At 36.1% G+C, this 25,720-nt stretch overlaps 2 protein-coding genes across 2 annotated transcripts; one reads left to right on the top strand and one right to left on the bottom strand.

Annotated features, from left to right (window-relative positions):
* The first annotated feature begins 2,323 nt into the window (after window positions 1-2,323).
* LOC121257825 (secreted RxLR effector protein 161-like) lies at window positions 2,324-3,004 on the top strand. The gene has a single exon (XM_041159074.1). It carries the CDS (start codon window positions 2,324-2,326, stop codon window positions 3,002-3,004), a length of 681 nt encoding a protein of 226 aa, XP_041015008.1.
* A 5,622-nt stretch (window positions 3,005-8,626) lies between these two features.
* Window positions 8,627-14,102, bottom strand: LOC121257718 (nucleolar GTP-binding protein 1-like). The gene is made up of 4 exons (XM_041158894.1): window positions 13,915-14,102; window positions 12,130-12,213; window positions 9,438-11,492; window positions 8,627-9,001 (listed from the first exon to the last, which is right to left on the bottom strand). The coding sequence occupies exon 3, from the start codon at window positions 11,470-11,472 to the stop codon at window positions 9,448-9,450; it is 2,025 nt and encodes a 674-aa protein (XP_041014828.1). The 5' UTR covers window positions 11,473-11,492; window positions 12,130-12,213; window positions 13,915-14,102; the 3' UTR covers window positions 8,627-9,001; window positions 9,438-9,447.
* Between the last annotated feature and the right edge of the window lie 11,618 nt (window positions 14,103-25,720).

Here is a 25,720-nt window from a genome sequence, read left to right as displayed (position 1 = left end):
AGACCTTCATAACACAGTATATGTGCCTTCTGTGAGGCGTAATTTGATTTCCTTATCCAGACTAGATACTGATGGTTATTCTTTTTCGTTCCATAATGGTAGTTTCAATTTATTTCGAAATGATTTATCTATTGGTTCTGGGTTTCTTTCCGATGGTCTTTATCGACTTTGCCTCGATAATACATTTATTAAAAATACCTATACTCAGTACCATGAAACATGTATTGGAACTAAAAGAAACATTATGAATGAAAATTCTTATGACTTGTGGCATAAAAGATTGGGGCATATCTCCAAAGAACGGTTACAAAGATTAGTAAAAGAAGGGATACTTCCGCATCTTGATTTTACTAATCTTGAAGTGTGTGTGGATTGCATTAAAGGAAAGCAAACCAAACATACTAAGAAAGGTGCCACAAGAAGTAAAGGGCTTCTTGAAATAATTCACACTGATATATGTGGACCATTCTCCACTGAATGTTTTGGTGGAGAAAAATATTTTATCACCTTTATTGATGATTTTTCACGGTTTGGATATATCTACCTACTACATGAGAAATCTCAAGCTGTTTCAGTACTTGAGGGATTTCTCATGGAGGTGGAAAGGCAGTTAGATAAAAAAGTGAAAATCATCAGGTCGGATCGAGGTGGAGAATATTATGGAAAGTATGATGAATCGGACCGTAACCCTGGCCCATTTGCCAAACTTCTTGAACAGCGTGGCATTGTTGCACAATATACGATGCCCGGGACGCCACAGCAGAACGGTGTTGCTGAAAGGCGTAATCGGACCTTATTAGATATGGTCAGAAGTATGGTAAGCAATACTACCTTACCCAAATCACTATGGGGTGAAGCTATTAAGACGGCAATGTATATCTTAAACCGAGTTCCTAGTAAGTCAGTTCCAAAAACTCCTTTCGAGCTATGGACTGGTAGGACACCAAGTTTAAGGCACATGCATGTTTGGGGTTGCCCAGCCGAAGCGAGACTTTACAATCCACATGAAAGGAAATTGGATCCTAGAACTGTAAGCGGGTACTTTATTGGGTACCCAAAGAGATCCAAAAGGTATAGGTTTTACTGTCCTAATCACAGTCCGAGAATAGTGGAAATAGGAAATGCTAAATTCATTGAATTTGGTGAGATCAGTGGGAGAATTGAACCCAGAGATGTGATAATTGAGGAAGTACGGATAGATGTCCCTATACCTACATCCTCAAAAAGGATAATAGTTCCTCTAATTGATCATCACGATGATACATTGGAACATGTAAATGATTATCCATCTCAGAATGATAATATCACTGACAAACCAAGTTCAGAGTCACTAGAACAGGTTGTCTTACGCAGGTCTCAGAGAGATCGAAGACCTGCTATTTCAACAAACTATGTAGTGTATCTCCAGGAATCTGAATTTGACATTGGGACAAGTAAAGATCCACTAACATTTTCACAAGCTATACACGGAAATGATTCTAGTAAATGGGTTGATGCCATGAAAGAAGAATTGAAATCCATTGATCAAAATCAAGTCTGGGATCTCGTTAAATTGCCTGAATGGAGTAAAAGAGTCGGGTGTAAATGGGTCTTTAAGACCAAACGTGACTCAAAAGGCAATATTGAACGATATAAGGCCAGACTTGTTGCCAAGGGTTTCACTCAGAAAGAAGGCATTGATTACAAAGAGACCTTTTCTCCAGTATCTAAAAAGGACTCTTTCAGGATCATTATGGCATTGGTGGCTCATTATGATTTAGAGTTACACCAGATGGATGTGAAAATAGTATTTTTAAATGGAAGTTTGGATGAAGAGGTCTACATGGAGCAGCCAGAAGGCTACTCAGAAAAGGGCAAAAATCACCTAGTATGTAAGCTTAAGAAATCAATATACGGGCTTAAGCAAGCTTCCTGACAATGGTACTTAAAGTTCAATGATACCATTACTGCCTTTGGATTTAAAGAAAACATTGTTGATCGATGTATATACCTAAAGGTCAGTGGGAGTAAGTTCATAATTTTGATTCTGTATGTTGATGATATCTTGTTAGCTAGCAGTGATCTTGGCTTACTTTATGAAACCAAGGGTTTTCTCTCTAAGAACTTTGAAATGAAAAATATGGGTGAGGCATCTTTTGTGATCGGAATCGAAATTTTTTGAAATCGAAAACAAGGACTGTTGGGATTGTCTCAGAAAAGTTACATAGAAAGAGTTCTTGAGAGATTTGGCATGGAAAGTTGTTCATCACTGGACACTCCAATATCAAAAGGTGATAAGTTTAGCCTATCTTAGTGTCCTAAAAATGAGTGGGAGCGCAAAGAGATGGCAAAAATCCCCTATGCATCAGTCGTGGGGAGCTTGATATATGCACAGATTTGCACGAGGCCAGATATTAGTTTTGCAGTTGGCATGCTTGGGCGCTACCAAAGTAACCCAGGGATGTCTCATTGGAAAGCAGCAAAGAGGGTATTGCGATATTTGCAAGGAACTAAGGACTACCAGCTTACCTTCAGAAGAACTGACATTTTAGAGGTAACTGGATACTCAAACTCTGATTTTGCTGGTTGCTCTGATAGCAGGAAATCCACTTCAGGTTATGTTTTCCTGCTGGCTGGTGGAGCGATCTCATGGAGAAGTATGAAGCAAACCATCACTGCTTCATCTACAATGGAGGTTGAGTTTGTGGCATGCTTTGAGGCCACAGTACATGGTTTATGGCTGAGGAACTTTATTTTAGGGCTTGGAGTTATCGACTCTATAGCCAGGCCGCTGAGAATTTATTGTGATAATTCCTCTGCAGTATTTTTTTCCAAGAACGATAGGTATTCTAAAGGTGCCAAGCACATGGAGCTCAAATACCTAAGCGTTAAGGAGGAAGTACAGAAACAAACAGTGTCCATAGAACATATTAGTACTATGCTTATGATAGCAGACCCATTAACAAAGGGTCTAGTAGCAAAGCTATTTAAGGAACATGTTGATAGAATGGGTCTTATGATATGAACATGTTAACGAGCTTGTAAATGTTTTGAATTCTATTTTGACACTTAACGATATCTGTTATGGTTATTTTGTTTCTGTTTTCTTGTCTTTCCACTTCATATGTACATTAAATGATGTGGATGGATGATGACAAGATAATGTCAACAATAGACATGAATTGAAACCCAAGGCATTATAGCATTAGCCTTAATTATCCCAATCAAAGATCATGTTAAATTAAGTTACTGATGTTGTGGTACATGGAAGGGAATTTGTTGATTATATAACAGAGGACCGCCATGACTCGCATTAGTATCTAGTTTGACATTGATATTACGGAACTCTTGAAATGTAAATTAAGCTATGAAAAATTTCAGGAAATGAATTTGCGCAATATGGTTAATTTCCTATAATAAACTCATGAATGGAAAATATCATTTATGGGCGTATGGGCCAAGTGGGAGAATGTAAGAGTTCTATTTGAACTCTATGTCCCACTCACTCATATCTGATAGAGTTTTAAATAATTGTTAGAGTTATAATGGGATTTAAACTCCTAAGAGATAAGATTAACTCTTATCTCTAATTATAGTCTGACTCAAAAACTTAGATTTCATGATAGCCAGAAATCTATAAATAGGACTGAGGGGTTAAAGGGTTCTCACCTACAACATTAGAGTGCCTCTAGCCATCGAGAGACACTAGTGAGGCCAAGTTGCTAGGGTGATCCTTCTCTCATAGCCAGATTCATTTCTTCATCAAACAGATGGAGAAAGGTACGTCTTTCACTATTATTGTTTATTATTGTGGGTCATACAAAATCCAAGACCCATTTATTAATGTTCATGTTAAAATATCTAACATAAGAATGATGATTTCCAAAACTGTAGTCAACAATGCGTTCGTATGTAGTGACAAATAAATGGCATCCACACATGGATCGTACTACTTCATGTCTACATTTGGACGACAAAAAAAAAAAAACTTTCAATATAGAAAACAAAGAATTTATATGATCTAGATGAGTCTTTCATAAATTCAACGGGCCTAGAGAAACAAGACTAATTTATGACACGCCAAAGGTGCTGAAATAAAATTCAACAACGACCTAAATCACCAATTTAAGAATTCCCAAACTATAGTTCTGTTAACAGCCAGATAATTTCAGCACCTCTTGTAGAAAATTCGCAAAACTAAGAAGAAGTGCCCAATATGACTCTTCTAAAGCCCTGCAGATAAGCAATCAGATGAATAAATCAACTTAAATAAGTTTCGAACGCGCCAAACCTTGAAACTGTAAAAAAGGCAAATAAAGAGAAACAATTCTGTCAAAACCTTAAACACAGAGTACAACAAGAGCATATATTTTTTTCAATGACCAAAAACACAGGGAAAAACAAAAGAAATACTCATATATGAAAATTCTCATTTTGTTTCCCAAGAAAAAAAAGGCCCGAAAGAGGCTAAAATTGAACATGTTACTTTTTTTTTTTTTTTTTTTTTTGCCTCTTAGAAACAAGCTACCAAACTCCATTGGGTCAAACAGTTGCAATAGGCTCCTTTGCACGAGGAACATTATCTTTAATGGTCCCAAACCTTAAGATTCCAATCTCTCCAAACTTCCATTTCTTAAAAGTGCGCACACTTGGTCGGTGATCAAAGAGAGTGTAAGAAACAGAGTCCCTGAATAAACATCGAATGAAAAAAGGCTCTAAAAAATGGTATGCAAATGAGTGAAGAGAGTGACCTCCGAATGATGTAGATAGTGTCTGAAAATGGAAGCGTTCCAAAAAAGCCTCGCCATAGACTGTTCAGACACCCAAAACAATTAACTTCTTCGAAATCCACAGAACGGACGAAATGAAAGAGACATAAACTGAAATCACTACACTCCGTCGAACAGGGGCAAAAATTGGCGCCCCTGAAAACCAAAATATCAGTAAATCCTAGATTCAGATGTCAAAAAAATAAAGTAAATAAAGCTTTAAATGATTAAAAAAATCAAAGAAATTAAACCCAAAACTTCTAAAATGCAAAACCATCTAGACAAACCCAAATGCACGAAACACAGGTCCAGTAGAAACTACGAAAATCCAAACCCAAAACACGATCAAATCCCGCTTAATATTCACCGTGAGCTTCTTCAAACGTAGTGCAGTGCCGACCGCCTTTGATTTATTAGCATCCACGACAGCTCCACCTAAATCCACCACCAACCCCAAAACAAAAAATAAAAGAGAAGATGAGGGATTGCAGATACGATTCACGAAGACGAAGAGAAAAAGAGAAGATGAAGAGACAAAGAAGGAAAGGATTTTGGTTTTTGGAGAGTTGTTTGTGTCGGTTTGTATTTCATTACTGATTTATTCATGTACACTGTTTTCGATTTAAAGTTGTTGTAACGAAGGCTTAACAAATTATTGCAAACGGAGGCTTAACGGAAAGTTAATGCAAATAAGGAAATTCCGTTAAAACAACAAAATTTCGTTAAAATAAGAAAATTCTGTTTCTCTTTATATATATATAAAGAGACTATATATATACACACGCAACATTTCTTTTTGTCCATGCAGTTCAAGGTAAATGCATTGCATTCATTAGTTTTGCTTGATATGTCAGATGCAGATATCAGTAGCTATAGGATCAATTAAAACGAAGATATCCATCACTGGCAACTTGTATTGCATGGTTCCTTGAGAGGTACTAGCATTTATTATTGATGGCAAATTATAAAACATCCCTTATGCAAAAGTTTTGTCTAGAGATGAATTCGGTCCGATCTGGTCGGCCCATAAAGTGTTTTTAGAACTGGATCGAAAGTTTCGGTCCATCACTTCCCCACCTAAGACCAAATTCATCCCTAGACACATGTGCCCAAAGAAGCCAATAAAATATCACATGAGCTTGCTAAGATTGTATTAGATAGAGACTTGATATTTTAGATACCGAGGAATTAGATCCCTGAATGTATTCATTCCCTTCTCTAAGGGTTATTACTCAATAAAGCAACCTTCCCTTTAAAAAAAGTGTAAGTAATAGAATATATTTAAAGAAATGTATTAGATATCTACATATATCTTATGATTTATGATATATTATTAATTAATATTATATATTATTTAACATTTTATATAGTCAATGATAATAAATTATATGAAAATTATATAACTAACTTATACAACTACTATATAAAATAATATATTATATATATAAAAAAATCAATCTCTCTCAATTGACATGAAGCAAGAACAATATATTGTTGAATGTACAAATAATTGGGAAAGAAAGCAATCTCTTAAATAATATTCCTAATTTTCAATTAGGTTTCATCATCAATCTTAGTTGAAAACTTAACTAGACATGTTTATGAAAATAAATTCTAAAATCTAAATGTAAATAAATTTCAATGCAATATTAAAAAGAAACTAAAAAGAAATAAAAATTACAGTGTTCTCAAAACATAACATATGTTCCGCTTGTTCCAGCTATGTTTATTTGTTTCCTTTGCACTTTAGCCTTTCATCCAGCCTTTCCTTTCACTTTTTCTTCTCTTTTTTTTCTTTTTCTTTTTTGCCCCCATCTTACGTCAATGATTGTTTTTTTTCATTTATGTAAGAAAAATAAATATTTCAAAACTAATAAAAATATAAGAATTAACGTTACATAATTATGATAATACTTCGTTTAAAATAGTAAAGAGTATTAGCAGTGATCTAGCTGAAGTTTGGCCAAATTTTGATTACGAAATTCACTTTTATAAATTTAGCTAGCCACTTGTCAACAACACAAAATAATAAACTCTCCAAATCTATCATTATTAGATTAAAATATTAATTTTTCCATTTTGATATTTTCGGAGAATGTGGGAAGACAAAAACCAAATAACATCTACGGGGTTGTGTACAAGAAGGTTGTTAAAATGCAGGCCTTTTGGGATGGGATTATTTATTAATTATTCAAATAAAACACAAGGAAGGTATCGGGCATCTTGGGTGCTACAGAGATCAGGTTTTCATAAGCTAAGCAAAAGCATTGCTTCAGCAAGATCGTCCTCCATCTGTGCAAGCATAAACAAGTGAAATTAAAGTAACAAAGTTATCAATATGTAAAAACACCACACACACACACACACAAAATGAAAAATTTCAAGTTGCATGGTGCTTGCATAAACACAATCATCACCAAAGTAAAGAACATAAATAGGTATGCTAGAATACACGTGTATTTTATATGAGAGATATGCCAACCCAAAATGACATACCCACACAAATTCCATATGTAATCGGTTAGTTCCAAAGTAGATATTTGAGTAAAATAAAATGACCAAAAAACACATAAAAGGTCTAAAACTGGTAGAATTAATGAAAAATCAAAACATGTTTCCAATAAGACGTTTCATCAAATACAAAGAATGCCGAATATGAAATCAAACATAAAAAGGGTGAATATTTACTACAAAGATCGATATTCCACAACAAATCAATAATACCCAATCAATAACTTAAGAAAAGTCGACAATTTTTTATAAACGGAAATTGAAAGAGATGATTTTTTTCAAAGAGAAGGAATGAAAGGGTTGAGAGAGAGCCGAAGGCAGAAAAGTAGAGAGAGGTTACCGGAAGGCGTTTGGCGGCGACGGTGGGATTCCTAAACAATGGTTGCATCCACTGATGGCTGCTCTGGATTGTATGGGAGATGTCGAAGAGGTTGGTGTCTCTTCCATTTCTCTTTCTAGAATTTTCATGTGCTTTGTCGCACGATGAATACAATTGAGAAGGAATATTTTATGGCTAATATATGATTTTGCCAACAACTTGGGCTAACCAGATTTAGCCAGTGAGTTTAATATTGCTTAAAAATGTTGTACATTTATTGAGTCTGTAGAAGGTTTTTAAGCAACTTAGGTATAGTTTAGCCAAAATTTGACTTTGACAAGGCCACTACTTATGCTCTAATCTGCCATTATTAGTTACATTGCCATGATTTGTCATGACATGCACACATTGAGATCGTCAATTGTGCTACATTGTTGGACTCGTCCGAATAATATAATGATATAACCTTCTTTGGCTTGATCATATCTGCATGCAGATATTCAAGGTTGTTTAATCAAGAGTTACGAAGCAACCAAGAATAATCAGAAGCAACCAATAATGTTTACGAATGGCATCCTAATAAAGCATTACGTCGCAAGGTTGATATGTACAAGAGCTGAGATCTTGGACATGGCAGAGGTTTCCATTGGAGAGGTGCCAAGGAAGCAATTAAAGAAGTCCACTTTGGGAGCTTTGACTTGCCAGGTTCCTTGTTGGTGGTCAATCAAACTATATGGAGAAAAAACAAGCACAATACCTCTACATTTTTGGGATATGCTAAAATGTAGCAAACGCTGCATATGTATATTAAAAAAAGCATATGACATGACATAATCTCTCTCACCACATATCTTTCTTATGTATGGTGGGCCATTTTCATCATCGCTTTATATTGTTTCACTTTCTGGTTGTAATAATCTTTTTACAATCTGGGATGCATTGCAGGTGTTAAGACACATCAAATATCCCTATTAAATGGGATCACTGATTTGTTTCGCAGAAGTCCCAGAAAGGTAATAAATGAAAATGTAATGCGAATTGGATCGAATAGTAAAAAAATAAAAAATCATTTAAGCAAACTTTCTCATTGAAAATTGAATTCGCATGATATAACAATCACTGAAACAACCCATTTCAAGTCGGGGACTACGTTATAACTTAAAACCTCTCTCAAACTCAAAATTCCCTTAACAAGCATTCCACAAAAACAATGAAATTAAGAAGACTGGTCATAGACAATAGAGTTATGACTTCAAACAGCAATCAAGCTCAAAATTCCCTTGGCACACGTTCTAACAATGAAAAGAACACTACTCCCATGGTGCAATCTACAGCCAAGCACCAGATTGATAGAACAAAAGCTCTCTTTCAACAGCAAGCCAAGATTCAGAACAATCTCTCCACAAAGCATAAACTGTGTTCCCTGCGAGAAAATGCATATTGTTCACTGAAGAATTACATTGTGAAGATAAACCAACCTAAAAGCAATATAGACCAGAAACAGCAGAAGATTCAAAAAGTAGATTCTCAAACATGCAATAATTAAGCATCAAGTCAACTTTTAGATAACTAACTTACCTGGAAATCTCTCTCTCTCTCTCTCTCTCATACACACACACAAATCGGACCTAAGACATAGTTGGAGACTAATAGCAATTTCATCCATTCCATATAGATACAGGCATCCACGAAAACCATGAGCATTCAACATACAGAGCATATTTTAATTATAAAATAAAGAAAATAGATTAGATCAATAAAAGATGCAACATTAAAATCTAGATATGAGCAATAAAATAAAAACATTTTAAAAAAATATATAAATTAAAAACAAAAGGGCAATGCATGTGGTATATTACCTCAAGTAAATCAGCGTCGTTGGGTTTTTCCAATAGAGCGCTTTCCTGAAAACAAATGTTTTGGTTTCAAAGTAGGGATTACTCTGTCTGCCTCACCACGACGAGCATCCTTGTTCCTCTTCTTGGCAGATTTCTTGGCAAGTTTTACTGCCTTAACCTTTTGAGAAGAGTCCTTGAAGCCCTCTCCAGGAACAATTTCACCGGGTGGCCGTGATTTCGACCTAGACCGGGATAGAGACCTAAGCCGCTGCTTTTTGTTAGGTGTGTCAACATCCATATCCATAATATCACCACCATCATTAGCTCCTCTTTCAGCTGGCCTCTCCCTCTTCCGACCCCTTGACCTACTACGGGCTCGGTTAATGGCCAAAGCTGGATCCAGCCCCAAGGCAGATAGCTGCCTTCCCATTCTCCCTGTTGTGAACTGCCTGTCCTTGTCAAATTTTCTTGGTACAATTGGCCGGCTCTCTGCAGTGCTCTTCTTGACCCTATGCTGTTGAATGAGTAGGCTTTTCTTTTTCCGGATCTCAGCCAATGCTTGTTGCTCTTCTGGAGTTAATTCCTTGCCATCCATCTCAAAATCATCATCAGCCTCCTCAGCCTGCCGAAGCCCTTCTTCTTGTTCCAGCTCTTCTAGCCTTTGTAATATATCCGGATCAATGAAGTCATATACATTGTGCCCATCAATAATTTCAGGCATTACATCTTCTTTCCATTCATCGTTGGCTAACATATAATTCTTCTTCAAACTAGCAGAGTATACACCTGCACCACCATTCTCATCCTCCAAATCCCTTTCAGTTTTCCTCTTTTCCTTCTCAGCTGCTTGCTTAGCTTTAGCTTCCAACACTGCTTGCGGAATACAATGTGGCCTTTCCTTCTGGTCCCGCGGCTTTGGTATTGCAACATGAAAACGATTTAAGCATTCATTTATCTTTTTGGATTTCATCTTCAATTCCACCCTCTGATCCAATAACCTTTCACAAGCAGCATTTTTTACAGATATTACCCCATCTTCGGTCAAAGTGCTCATGGTCAAAAGCACCCCCTGGTCACTAGTAGCCTCACCTCCCTGACCAATCAGAGTCTTCATAGCTTCAGCTTTCATCTCCATGACCAACTTCATGTCTTCCTCAGATATCCCTTCCAGTGGTTGCAAGTCGGTCTTGTTGCAGACAATAATCAACGGTTTGTTCATAAATAGAGACTTAATGCTGTGGAAAAGAGCAGCCTGTTGCGCAATGCTATACCCACAAGACCCTGAGATATCTAAGAAGAACAACACAGCAGCACGCAGATGCGCCAGAGCCGTGATGCTGCACATCTCAATAATGTTGCGATCTTCGAAAGGACGGTCCAAAATTCCTGGTGTATCAATGACTTGGTACCGTAGGTATTTGTAGTCTGTATGACCGACAAAGAGCGACTTAGTTGTGAATGCATAGGGCTGGACATCTACATCAGCCCTAGTGATCTTGTTAATGAATGAACTCTTGCCAACATTGGGGTACCCACAAATCAAGACCGTTCGAGTATTCGGGTCGATTGAAGGTAGCCTCGCCATGTGTTGTCTAATCTGTTCCAAGTACGCCAAACTAGGAGCAATCCTCTTTATCACAGTACACATGCGGCCAAGAGCAGCAACCTTCAGACACTTGCATCGGTACAGTGAGTCACCATACTTCAACAATTTTACGTAGTCTTTAGCAATCTTACCAATAAGGTTCCTTGCAGTATTGATTTGACCCAGGGCAAGCTTGTAGTGATCTTTGTTGTAGAGAACGTGAAGAAGGTCCCCATAAAAGGGGTGGATATCATCCAGTCGAGGAAACTCATCAATGATTGCAGAGAGCTTCTCATGAAAGTTCTGTTGGGTATACTTTACTTTGCGCATGTAAAACTGACGGAGACGGGAAATAGCATACCCCTTGTGGACAACAGTAGGTGTTTGTCTTTGGGTGCGAGACAGAATAATGTCAATAAAGTCCTTTCCATTTGGTACTACAGTAATCTTCTTAAAGTTATACTGCACCATCTTGGAAGTTCAATTTCAACCTGTAACAGAAGTGGTAAAGTTAATTAAAGGTCACTTAAATCAATACAAAACTGCTTCACCACACCCTTTATTTTAATACAGAAAAAAAAAAGATGTTCTCTCTTCTATGTCAATAAAATAAGCCACTGTATTCTTTACCAAAACAAACCATATAAAAAGGGGGGTCACTAGCTTATCACAGCTATAAAGCTATATTATTGGACTGCCTTTATGATGTATGAGCCTTGCATCAGTAGGCTCTTTCTGAAAGCTTGTCTCAAGTGACACATGAAGATTATAAAATGTTCAAGTTGTTATGCGATCTCATAAGTCATGCCTGAACATGCGCACAAAAAAAAAAAGGAACGAGCATGCTTTCAGTTTTCAGTGTCAAGGGAAACCCTGCAAAAATTTCATACCACCAGGGCACCCTTCACCGCCATTCTAACCTACAAGTTATATGTATTTTAACGATTCTGAAGGTAGCTTGCTCCCAAAAGTTGGTATCACTTAAATTTTACAAGCATCCAGATATTGGAAACGTAAAACCTAATTTTTTTCTTCTATCCCTAAAAGAACCTAGGCTACACCCTAATGGATGGAAATTGTAATTATCATATCCAAAGAAGCTGCAGAAAACTGGGTTACGGTAATTACACCTTAAGTGCAACGTCAGAGAAATCTGAATGCTCTTTGCTTTCAAGCCACTGGGAGAAGTGTTGATAGAATTACTTTGAGGTCCTGCAAGCCATCACAAAAGTAAACCAGCGCCAAATGAATTATATTTGTCCAATATTTTCAAATATAGGATATCAACAATTTCAGTACCATAAAAGAAATTGTAACATATATTATAATAAGAGCTTATGAAGACACCAAAAAATAAACCAAGTATATGTAAATACAACATTTTCTAAATTCTCACAATGATTAGCTGTTAGCCGAAAGAAAAATGAGATCCAAATTTTCCCTGCTGAGCTAAAGAATTCAATATCATCTCAACATTTGCTATGCTGTTAACCGTCTGCATAAAACGTGACATGGCATAAATTTGATGATAATACACCTAATATGATGATAATACAACACTAATAGCAGCAACTACAAGAAATTATAAAGGATTACACAATATATGAATTTATTATCAATTAAAGAGAAAATAAAGCATCAGTCCACCAATACAGCTTCAGTCCTTTACCCCCTGTTTGGTTACCAAGAAAACTAAGCAATAATAAATAAAGGCTCCTCTTAACCATAGCCACTTCACTTATGCTATGGTTAAGCTTGGTATCTTATTCTTACATTGTGCATGTCACTGCACAACTCACCAACTTCTACATCTTCAAGGTCACTTACAGTACTATTCCTTCCCCCCCCCCCCCCCCCAACACACACACACACACTTCATCGATCATCTCATGCTTCTAAGGATACCATTGCAGGTCAATTAAAAAAAACAAAAATAACTGGAAGATATATGGCGCGAAATATATAACACAAAAGATATACTTGAAGGCTTCATTTAAAGAAACAGAGCAGGTTTATCAACGGCTATTGAAAAAAAAATACATGACACACTACAACCCAATAAGTTGAAAATAGCAAAGTAAAGTGGAAAGGAATGAGAAAAAATTCATGTTCAAGGCCCATCTATTTTAAGTCTGGGTTTGCTAATGCTAACAATGCTGTGTGAATACAAACTTCCATACCCACCTCGAATACACCTAGTAGAATTGCCTCACAACATCTGCTAATATATTCCTTGGAACCTATATATTATGGCAATCAATTTTTCGTTTCCAAACAATGCATATTATGGCAATCACACATCATTATAATACACGACCTACTTATAAAAAATATACATATATAATAAACGACCTGACCACCATTGTTAAGTTCTCCTAGAAATGAAGTAAAACTTAATAACGACTATGTTTCTCAGAATTATATCACTCAACATATTTATCATATAAATTTTATGCACACTTTTAAGGATAAATTCAATATTCCTAGCAAAAAGGCAATGAACATTATGTTGGTCCATTGCCTTTTGCTGTAAGTTTTCTATAATAATATGCCTTTTGCTGTAAGCTTGGCCCTTTTAAAAAAGTGTTCAATCTACCCTATCTCTCTCGCCCTTTCTCTGTATCTGAGGATCTTTTTTCTTAGTTGTCCCACAGCTTGAAAGCTCTCGTCCATCACAAAAAGCATCTACCTTTGATTTGATTGGCTAAAGGTTGCGTTTGCTTACCTCCAATCATCTTCTAATTTTTAACCACCAAAAATTTCAAACACGAAATCTCAACCATATGTAAAATCAAACTCCAAATCTCAACCCGCCACAAGAAAGACGAAATCTCAACCCATATGTAAACCATTAAAGACGAAATCGAGAGAGGGAGAGTGAGAGAAATGGACGGAGAGAGGGATAGAGCTTACCAGACAGCGGCGGCGCTACGGTGGGGCAGAGACTCAGCGGCTAGACAAAGTGAGCGGGACGAGTATGAGGCGGCGACGGACAGAGAGAGTGAGCAGGACGAGGGTGAGGGAGAGACAGAGGCGGGAGAAGAGGCGGCAGCAAACTCCCAGAGCGAGAGAGTATCGGGTAGGGGAAGATAGAAGGGGGTGAAGAAAAAAGGGAGTGAAGAGTATATCACTTTGCCGTTTGGATACAAGTGTTTTATCCGCTCCTTGTAATTTTTCTAAATTTTTATAGGTAATCAGCCCCACCCCAAAAATATTGGATTAAAGCTACGAGGTAAGTGATCATATCCTTACACATATATATGATAAACGACATATCTTTTATAAAAGTATTATGTATGTATGCCTCCATTAAAAGTCTCTTTTATATACCCAAATCATAATTAATTTATAAATGCCATGATTTATGCATAAGTTTCACGTTAGTTGCATAATACATGCATCAAGATATTTTATGAAAAGTCATGTATGATTTTATGTGAAGATAAATACATTGAAATATTTATAAGAAATCATGATTTTATGTGAAGAAATATGTATCACGTCATTTTATGAAAGAATGTAATTTCATTTAAAATCTATGATATGAAAATTGTATAAGTATGATTATGATAAAATATGAATGATAACATATGTAATAGCCTATGTTATGATATGAAGATGGTACCATATGTTATGTGTACATTGACAAGTTGTACATGTTGGTAGTGCACCTAGTGTGTCTTCCTTATGTATGGATTCCACAACCCGCGGCTATGGGGGGAATCAAAATCTAATTAGATTCACTAACCCTAATAGTGGGTACCGACCTATGACAAGCGAAAGACAAGTTAATGCATTTCATGTATAGATCGCCATGTTTATGTTATTTACCTATGTATCTATGAGTATGCATTTTTTCAAAAAACCTTATGTTTGTTATGTTTAATGTATGATTTGTTGCTTATTGAGCATTCAACTCATTTTTGTATGCTTTTATATCTTAAGCACCCCAGGTGATGATCTTTATGAGGAGAATGGGACTGCACGACTAGACTTGACCCAGGAAGTCGTGGCAGAGGCCTAGATAGTTTATGTCATGCTCAATTTTACGATTTTTAGTTTAATAAGTTATTTTGATAAGCACATGAGACTTTATTGATTTTAAATAAGTGTCGCCACATACTCTCTTTTGAATTTTAAGTATTTAATGAAGATTGTCTTATTTATTTATAGAATCTTTTGTACCTAGCGCTTCGTTAAGAAGAAAAATTATTAAGTCAAGTTTAGTAGCACACCAATTCCCTAAGATTTCTAAAATAATGACTTTATTGAGAACATGGTATTACAGTTGATATCAAAGCCAAGTCAAAAGATTTTGTAGACTTTTCAAAATAAAAGAGATCGAGTGGAAGGGATCAAGTGGTGGAATAGCATGAGACAGGACGACGTGAGAGTTATAGAGAGAGATGGAGATAGAGAGAGAGAGAGTGTGTGTGTGTGTGACAGAGAGAGATGGAGGAGAGAGTCATTGTCGTCTCCTTCACTAGGTCTCCATTGTAGTAAGATTTTTCTCTCTCACTTTTCTCTCTTTTAGTCTGTTTCTCCGCTCTCGATTTCGCCCTATTCTCTCTCTCTCTCTCAATTTCATCATAGTATATGGGGGATCTTGACCCGAGTGTGGCAGAGAGCAATCTCTTGATTAGGGTTCGTCACCTTTCCCAATAACACCGCATCAATCTCTACTAGAAAGCTCGGCGCAAACCTCTAGGATTGGGAGATACAACCCCGCCAACACGTCCCACTCTATCTTGCTAAACTGAGTAAGGGTGTTGCTAGGCCTCATCACCACCACCACAAGCACAAGGGGTTTGAGGTTTACCAACACTTGGTTGACCGTCTTGATATCCCCCTTAGAGCACTGACATTGGTCTAGTGAAAGCCAAGTCTAAAATTTGGCTAAAAATTAAGGTTTTGGCTAAAGTCAAAGCCATTGAAGAAACTAGTCCACATTGGATTAGCTATCCCAAAGTCAAAATAATAATATAATATTATATATTTTAATATTAATTTTTTTTATTCCCTAATATTTATTGTATTTTACAGTGCAAAAGAGAAACATAATTCCTCACAAATTCACAACACAACAGATACATAATTCTTAATTTTTATTGTTGATTATTTGGGAATAAAATACTGGTTGATGGATGAACAGTGTCTTTCCAAATTTAGAGAAGACTTAAGAATTACTGTAACTCAAAACTTAAGCTAGATGTTTTTTATGAGCCCAATGCAGGTCATTTTGACAAAAGTTATCTATATTTTGGACTTCACTGGCATTTGGCTAATCCAATACCAGTGCTCTTACTTGGTACAATAGCCTTACTATACATTTATCATTTTCTAGTTGTTGAATATCAATGTGCTTTTTCTCTTTGAAGTTTTGCTAGTTTTTTGGGATTTTTATTTTTGGTTGGTTTTTTGGGAGGGGAACTTACCTAGTTATCCTGTGTTCTTGATTTCTTTTATTTTATGTTTTTCTTTTTTTTCTTTTGTTCCGGGTGATATTTTTGTTAGTGGGTTCATTCAGAAATGATTTCCCAACCCAAATAATTATTCTTGGTTTGAGTTAAAGAGAAATATGTATGTTTAAGTTAAAGAGATCAGAACCGCTTATAAGCAGTCGAGCTGTGAATCACCCAAGAGCAACCCTGTATTCACCTGTTGCCACGTAAGGAAATACACAATAATTTCAATAGGCTCCATCATAGAGAATCAAGAGGCGTATTTGATTTTGTAGAGCCTTCATCTCTTCTGTCCTCCTCTTCCTCGCTGCCCCTCTTCATCTCTTCAATCCAACGCCGATGCAATCATCTCAATCCGATGCCGACGCGACAGAGTCTTCATCTCTTCTGTCTTTCTCTTCCTCACTGTCTCTCTTCATTTCTTCAATCCAACTTCGGCTACAGCAATTACATGGCTGATTCTTCAAACACTGCTCCTTTATTTTCTCCACTAAGCAAGCATTTATTCACAGCCACTCACACCCACCGGCCTAAACCCCCAAAGGCAGAAATGGTGACATTCTTCATTTGCTACGTAAACCCTCCCTTTCATTTGAGGATCAAAGAAGGTGAATTGATGTGGAAACAAAAATTGTAAGCAAGAGAGTAGAAGAAGGCCTATGTAAGGGTAAGCTAACAACAATATTTACGAGAGCTGCAAAACACGCACTTGGTTTCTTCTTAATGGTGGTTCTATGCAATGTCACGCATTTCCTTCTAATGCCCGTCTCACAACCTCGAATCACTTCTGATACCTAAAGAGATTTATGTATGTTTTGCACCTAAATACTTTTTATTTAAATACCACATTCCTTGCAGGTATATTTACCACCACCTGTTGGGACATAAAGTTGAAGTTCATATGGTTTGCAATATGCTACCCAAACACTTTGGTGCACCTAGTCTTACAGAGTTCAATGCCTCTCAAGTATGTTTTTAATTTCTTTAGCATTCTTTTTTGAAAAATTATGTTTCAAGAGTGTGTGTATGTGTTTTTCAATAACCTGTTTATCTGACCTCTAGGCAAATGGCAATAACCTGTCTTACAAATGCAATATTCATCCATTGTCACTACTTTTCCTTGGCTAAGAGCTACAAGCCCAACTATCTACAAGTCTACAATAATTCCAACACTAATGTAATAATACTTCTTCACTTTTTTTGTGATCAACTTTGTCTTTTTTAATATATTCTCAAATATATTCTTCACAATCTGTTTAAAATTGTTCAATCTGTACGTTCAAGGGGACCTAAATCTGTCCATAATATGCATAAATTTTTTTAAAGCTGGACCTTACTGATATTATTCCATCCTTCCTCCCCCCTTTTTCAGGCCATTGTTGCACTTGTGACCAGAAACAATACAATGTTGTCCTGATAAATCATTTAGCACACGAGGTTTATGCCAGATTCTTTTGAAGTTTTGAAATTTCTAATTTACATTCTTATCGCGTAAAGATATTTGCTGATATTATTTCAGACCTGAATAAATGATTTTGAGCTAGGATTGGCAAGATATATAAAATTATACATACACATCTTGTAAAAGAACCAAAGGTTAAAATAATCCTTTATAAAGCTTTTTCAGTTATAACCCATCCCGACCCCATCATCTTTTATTTAGGAGTTCAGTCCATCAATAATTAAATAATGAGAATAGAAGACATAAAGACAAGCCAAAAGGCAACACCTTGAAACCAAGTAATCAACTCACAAGACTCAAAATGTTAATACAACAAAAGTCTCTCCACTAAGGAAAACGAATTGTTACTGCATTTTGACTTTGTAGGAAGAGGAGAATCTCTTCTATAAAAGATAGCAAATTTATCATGAATCTCAACTGATTAAAAAATGGTTATTACCCAGTGTTGATGTCTGCTAAATGGGGTTCTGGGAAAGATGATGTGTACCATACTCAACAATTTTTTTTTATTCATTTGTTTTTTTTTTTTTTGGATGTAGATGAAAGCTTTTTGCTTGCAATAACATAACACATTGTTTTGATACCTTTTTTGTTAATGCAAAGGATATTTTCATAAAATCTAAACAGGTTTAGCCCTCATTTGTTTCAGGCTATATAGAAACAATGCTCGGATTTTTATCTCTGGTTCAAGTATGTTCAGTAATCGATATTTTCCAGTTGCTAGTTGAACAAGGTTTTCTCGTTGTCTACCGCCTGCTGATAATTGTTGGCTTTCCATTTTATTTTTTTCAATTGGGTGATTCAATTTTGCTATCATTTTGGTTAACGTTTTTGCAAAGCAATAAAATGCGCACTGTTTTTGGGGTTGTTTGGGTTATGATGTTTGTAGAAACTCAAAACAAGTAGAAACTGGGAGAAAACTTCTTGATCATTATTCAGGAAAAATAATATTTCACAAAATGAAATTCAATCTGTATAATTACAATGAGGCTCTTGCTTATATACAAACTAAATCAGGAGCCAACTAAACTAAGCTAACTGTAAAACAAAACTGTAACTAAGTTTGTTTTGCCAGCTAGGCTGGTTAGCTCTAATACTCCCCCTCAAGGTGGAGCATAAGATTATGAATGCCTAACTTAGATAGAAGAAACTGGAACTGAGCTTTCTCGAGGGCCTTGGTGAAAATGTCTGCCAATTGGTGAGCTGGAATAACATAAAAGGTCTTGATAACACCTTTTGCTTGCTGTTCCTGTATAAAATGACAATCAATTTCAACAAGCTTTGTGCGAGCATGATGAATTGGGTTTGCAGGCAATAAAGCAGATTTACTATCACAATATAGAGAGAGGCAGGTGAAGAATGAGAAATTTGTAAGTCATGAAGAAGTTATAATAACTAGATGACTTCACAGCTGGTTGATACTAAGGCACGGTACCCTTTCAGCAAAGCTTCTGGACACTGTAGTTTGTTTCTTAGACTCCTAAGAAACCAATGAATCACTAAGGAAAAGGCAAAACCTTGTAATGGATCTTCTACTATCAACACAGGCAGCCCAATCAGAGTCAGAAAAATCTCTGATTTGAGTAGAAGATGATGCTGGAAAATACAATCCTTGTGCAGGAGTTCCTTTTACATATCGAAGAACTCGGTAGACAGCATCTAAATGGGATTTGCAAGGCTTGTCCATAAACTGTGCTAGGAAATGAATCGAATATGACAGGTCTGGCCGAGTTATTGTGAGATATAGTAATCGACCAATGAGTCTTCGACACTAAGAAGGATCTTCTAAAACATCAACATCAGCTTTTGTCAACTTAAGCTTGGAATCCATAGGGAACTGGACAGGTTTGCAACCAAGATAACCATTGTCCTCTAAGACATCAAGAGCATATTTGCGTTGAGATACAGAAATTCCAGCAGTAGTACGTGTTATTTCTAAACCCAAGAAATGCTTAAGTCGATCCAAGTCCTTGATTTTGAATTGATCGTGAAGATAAGACTTCACTTGAGCAACATATGACATATCATTGGAAGAATTAGAACATCATCAACATAAACCAAAGTATTGTAAAAGAAGAACCTTGCATCTTTGTAAACAAGCTATAATAAGCTTTAGATTGCTTATAATCGAGGGACAAAAGGGCAGTAGTCAATTTCTTAAACCATTGGCGGTTGGCCTGCTTCAATCCATACAAAGATTTCAATAAACAACATACTTTGTGCTCCCTTTCTTTTGCAAAACTTGTTGGTATCACCATATAAACTTCCTCTTCTAAATCCCCATGCAAAAAATCATTTTTCACATCAAGTTGTTCTAAAAACCAATTTTGACTAGCAGCCAAAGCCAAAAAACAACAGACTGTTGACATTTTAGCAACAGGAGAGAATGTTTCAGCATAGTCAATTCCCTCCTTTTGTGTAAAACCTTTTGCTACAAGACGTGCTTTATATCTTTCAACACTGCCATCTGCCTTGTACTTCACCCTATACACCCACTTGCAACCAATTGCTTTCTTACCAAGAGGCAAATCAGTAACTGTCCAGGTTTTATTATTTTCAAGAGCTAAAATTTATGCATTCATAACTTCTTGCCATTTAGGGTCTTTGGCAGCTTGTTTGTATGTCTTGGGTTCAGGATGAGTTGAAATAGAAATGCTAAAGGTTTTATGAGCAAGAGAAAAATGAGTGTAAGAGAGATACTTTTAGAGATCAAATGCTAGACCAGGATGCTGCTGTGTAGAATCCGAAGGCAATGAAGTTTGATCAAAAGTATGAACCATTTTGTAATGATAATCCTGCAAATAAGATGGAGGATGTTTGGTACGAGAAGATCTTCTAGGAGGAACATCAACCAGATCGTAATGTTCTGGACTGATGTTACTAGAAGTTGGTAGGGAAGAAAGTACATCAACTGATAGAGAATGATCAATGTCATTGACACAAGTAGGAAGAACAAAGTCCGAGTGAGAAATAGAATTAGGAGAGAGATTTTGAAAAGTAAATGAATTCTCATGAAAAACAACATCACGAGAGACAAAGATAGATTGGGTGTCTAGATCTAAGAGTTTATAACCCTTGGTACCATATGGATGACCAAGAAATACACATTTCTTAGCACGAGTATCAAACTTGGCTTTGTGAGTAGATATATTGGCAGCAAAACATAAACATCTGAATACCTTCAAGTGCGAATATGAAGATTTCTTGGAAAACAAAAGCTCATAAGGAGACTTATTGTTCAGTAAAGGAGAGGGAGACCTATTGATTAAGTATGTAGCTGTTATGATACAATCACCCCAATAAGATAAAGGAATGTTGGATTGAATTCTCAGCGCCCTAGCAACATTCAATAGATGCTGGTGTTTTCTTTTGGGTACTCCATTTTGTTGTGGAGTATATGGACAGCTATGTTGATGTATGATTCCCTTAGAAGAAAAGAGATTGGAAAAATTAAATTATGTGCCATTATCAGAACGAATGATCTTAACTTTGGATGCAAATTGTGTTTCAACCATAGCCAAGAAGGACTCAAGTGTATTGGCAGTTTGGGACTTGAATTTTAGTAAATAAAGCCAAGTACAACGAGTGAAATCATCAACTATTGTTAAAAAATAGTGTTGACCATTATTAGTAGGAACATCAAATGGACCCCAAAGATCACAATGAATAAGCGCAAAAGGAATGGTAGATTTAATAGAACTAATGGGAAAAGAAGGTCTATGCTACTTAGCTAATGGACAGATCTGAAATTGATCATTATTATGATGAAAACTGACATCAGGAAGTACATCATGTAACATATGCATTCTGGACAAAGACGTGTCCTAATCTGCTATGCCACAAGGCAAGTTTGTTTGTAGAAATTGAAGAAGAAACAGAGTTGAAAGAAAGTAAAGATGAAGGCTGAAATACAGAACATGAAAGAGAGTTAGAATTTAGCAAATATAGTCCATTCTTTTGATCAGCCACTCCAATTGTTTTCCAAGCAAGCAGGTCCTGAAGCAAACATTTATCAGTCAAGAATATCATGGAAATATTTGAATCTGAGGTAAGTTTATGCACAGAAATCAGATTGAAAGTGAATGAAGGGACATACAAAACATGATGTAAGGTTAATGTTGCCGATAGCATGACTGATCCTATATGAGATACAGGAGCAAATTTACCATTTGGTAAATTAACAGTAGCATTAACAGGAGTAGGAGGTGAAGAAAATAGAGAAAGAGAACAGACCATATGGTCTGTAGCTCCACTCAACAATCCAAGTTTTCAAGGAATGAAGGCGTGTAAAAGAAATGGAATTAAGACAATGAGCTATTGCAGAACTAACAAAACAAAGAGAAGATGAACTACTTATCATATTGGCATAGCTGGTAGGTTGTGGTGGATTGAATTGAGAAGAAATACCTAGAGGTGAATCTGGTTTAAGCTGAGTTTGCATAGCATTGAGAAGCTGTTGAAGTTGCTCTTGAGAAAAAACTTGACCAGAACTAGGAACTGAATTTGCCTCTAGGGAAGTAGACATTTGATTAATAGAGGATTGGCGAAATCCAGATTTAGAATCAACATAATTTTTCTTCTTTGACACCCAGCTCGGGGGATAACCATGAAGCTCGAAACACTTGTCCCGAGTATGACCCTTTTGGTTACAATGTGTGCAGTGAGGAGATTCTCTCTGACTAGTAGAATGAAAATTCTTCCTCAGTACAACAGCAACAACCGATTCAGAAAGTGAATGTGCTTGAGAAGCTAGCATCGCAATGTTCTCTTGATTCAATGAAGAGGTACGAGAGAATCCACATTGACGCTCTTCTTGAATAATCAAATAATAGATTTCATCCAACGAAGGAAATGGTTTCATAAGGAGAATATTACCTCGAGTAGTGAGATAATTCTCATTCAATCCCATGAAAAAAAACATGGTAAGGTTTTTCTCTTCACGAGCAACAATGAGTTCGAGAACTTTACAGGTACATGTAGCACATTTTCCACACGTACAAACAGGAATAGGCGAGAACTGATGCCACTCATTCCACAGAGATTCAAGGCGAGTGAAATAATCACTCACAGATGATTGATTCTGAGTGATATTATTAAGAGCTTGTTGAATTTCAAAGATCCGAGCTTCGTTGCTCTGCTGAAAACGATGTTTAAGCAATTTCCATATCTTCTCAGCAATTTCTATATACAAGATTACTTGGGCAATTTCTGGAATCACCGAAGTACAGATCCAAGAAGAGACCATTAGATAACAATGAAACCAAGCGTTGTAACCAGGATCATCAGTAGAACTTGGAGGTTGGATACTACCGTCACTAAATCTGATCTTGTTTCGAGAGCCAATCACCATAAGCATTGCATGGTTCCAAGAATAATAATTATTGTCGTTGAGCTTTGGAGAGACAATTGCAGTATTGGAAACATCTGCCGAAGTGATCATATATTGATTGTCAAGATTAGTCGACAAAGAAACTGTAGGCGATGAAGGATTTGTAGTCGACATACTGTGAAATCAAAGAAAAGTAGAGAAAAACAGAGTGCAAAAACTAGTGAAAGATGAATTTTCTTTTGATACAATCTAGAAACTCATAACAAGTAGAAACTGGGAGAAAACTTCCTAATCATTATTCAAGAAAAGTAATATTTCACAAAATGAAATTCAATCTGTATAATTACAATGAGGCTCTTGCTTATATACAAACTAAATCAAGAGCCAACTAAACTAAGCTAACTGTAAAATTGTAAAATAAAACTATAACTAAGTTTGTTTTGCCTGCTAGGCTGGTTAGCTCTAATAATGTTTGATTTTTTCACATGGGGTTGGTCTTGTTATAGATTTTGTATTGAAGTTATCTATCTTATAGTTTGCTTTTATGGTTTTTGAAATTGAGTTTGTAATTGTTTAGGTAATGGGAACAATGAAATATATATCAGCTAGTAAAATTTGTTGACCCTTATCATCCTTTCACTTGTCATATTCATGGTAAGATTTTTGCCAGATTCATAGATTTTTGCCATTTGTATAGTTGATTTGTTTAACGTTGCTTACTTCTTCATTAGGATAAGCTCATTTGTTCAACGTTAAGACATGACCAATCAATAGCGGAATATATATATACACCACAAGATTACAGGCAACTTTGGATTTTTAGAAGATCATTCTCCTATCATGTTCTTCAATATATTAATTAATGTGTTATTTAGGTTTTTTATTTGCTATTATTGTGATTATGTTTGAGTAGATGAACATGTTAACACAATTTTACACGTTTCTTTGATATTGTTATATGAGTGTAAACTTTGATCTCCAAGGTTCATATATATATTTTTAGCTTATATTTGACGATTTCTTTTGAATATGTTTTGCTCAGTCTAATTTTCTTGCTTTTACAAATTTTTTTGTTAAATCTTTTAGTATTTGCCGCGAATATTACTTGCGGCAAATACTTTGTTTTGCTAGAAGTGATTATTTCCCGTGATAAGAGTTCTTTTCAAATAGACATTTCCAACAAAGTGTTTTGTGGGCAATATCATTCCCCACGAACTCTTGTCGAAAATAATTTTTTCCAAGATTAACAACCAAATGCTATCATATTTTTCATGGTGAAAAAAAAAAATTCCCCACAACTACTCGTTAGAAAAAGTACTTATTTTTTAAGAGTTGGCCAACTCGTGGGATAAAACACTTTATTTCACCGATTATATTCCATGAGCCCCACGAGTGAAATCGGTCGGAAAATATTTTTTCCACAAATTTCATGGTTTTTTGCACCAAAAGCCATCGCAGGAAAAATCGGTATTTGTTGTTTAAATTTAGCCTCTAGTTAAAACTCTAGTTCTAAGGAAGCATCATGAATGTAGTTGTATTGACGTGCTAGAAAATTTTAAGTAATGTTTCCATTCTCAAGCTTTGGAAACAGGCTATGAATAGAAAGAACTAAAGTATTGATAAACTAGGAAAATATCTTAAAGTGCATATTATCCCAATTCTCAAGACGTGAAGCAAAATCATCTTCTGTCTCTCCATCTTTAGGCATAGGTGGAGAGATTTTGCCAGATACATAACCCCACAATCGACATCCTCATAGGAAAACCTTCATATGTTAAGCTCACATATTGTAGTTGGGTTCATTCAAAATAAAATCAATCGAATGAACAGTATTGTCTAAATTATAAGAACTTTGAGGCATTGAGAGAAGTTCAATGCAAAAACAAACAGAAAATATGAAGCTAGTGCAAAATATTGAGTAGAGACCACCTAGTCAAAGTCAACAGTCAACAACTAACGTGGCACGTTGGGATGGTGAGACACGTGTCTTGCATCTTAGTCTTGCACATGGAGAAGTTTGACTTCCAGCGCATGGACGGTGGCCAAATTCTTTGACTAGAGCGTGCGAGATCCTCTAGTGTAGATTTTGGTCTTGTTGAACTCGCCAACAGCTTTTCTATCAGGATATGTCATTAAAAATGTGAAGAGGAAAATACTTGTGGTTGATCATGGTGTTGAGGGCCGAACGTTGTCGTGGGCCATTGCAGCGCGTGTGACGACGGATGGGATTGGGTCTTTCATAAATCAGATGATTTGTACCTTGCAAGGAAAAAAAATGCCGAAAAAATTACGCAAATAGTCTACAGGGAACATGTGGCTCTGAGGCCATGATGAAAATAAGTAAAAATAGAACTTGAAATACACTTTTATATTTTTGAATGAATGTTATGTACAGTAAGATGGCCTATTTATGGGGAAAGAGGCCAAGTGAAATAAGAAAGTAAATAAATACATGATCTCCTAATC

The sequence above is a fragment of the Juglans microcarpa x Juglans regia genome, chromosome 3S (genome assembly GCF_004785595.1).
Source record: "Juglans microcarpa x Juglans regia isolate MS1-56 chromosome 3S, Jm3101_v1.0, whole genome shotgun sequence".
Taxonomy (NCBI): domain Eukaryota; kingdom Viridiplantae; phylum Streptophyta; class Magnoliopsida; order Fagales; family Juglandaceae; genus Juglans; species Juglans microcarpa x Juglans regia.
Note: the sequence above shows the minus strand (reverse complement) of the source record. Positions and strands in the feature narration are given on the sequence as shown.

Coding starts and splice junctions, on each gene's coding strand:
- LOC121257825 (XM_041159074.1), top strand. CDS start 2,324: ATGGCAAAAATCCCCTATGCATCAGTCGTGGGGAGCTTGATATATGCA.
- LOC121257718 (XM_041158894.1), bottom strand. CDS start 11,472: ATGGTGCAGTATAACTTTAAGAAGATTACTGTAGTACCAAATGGAAAG.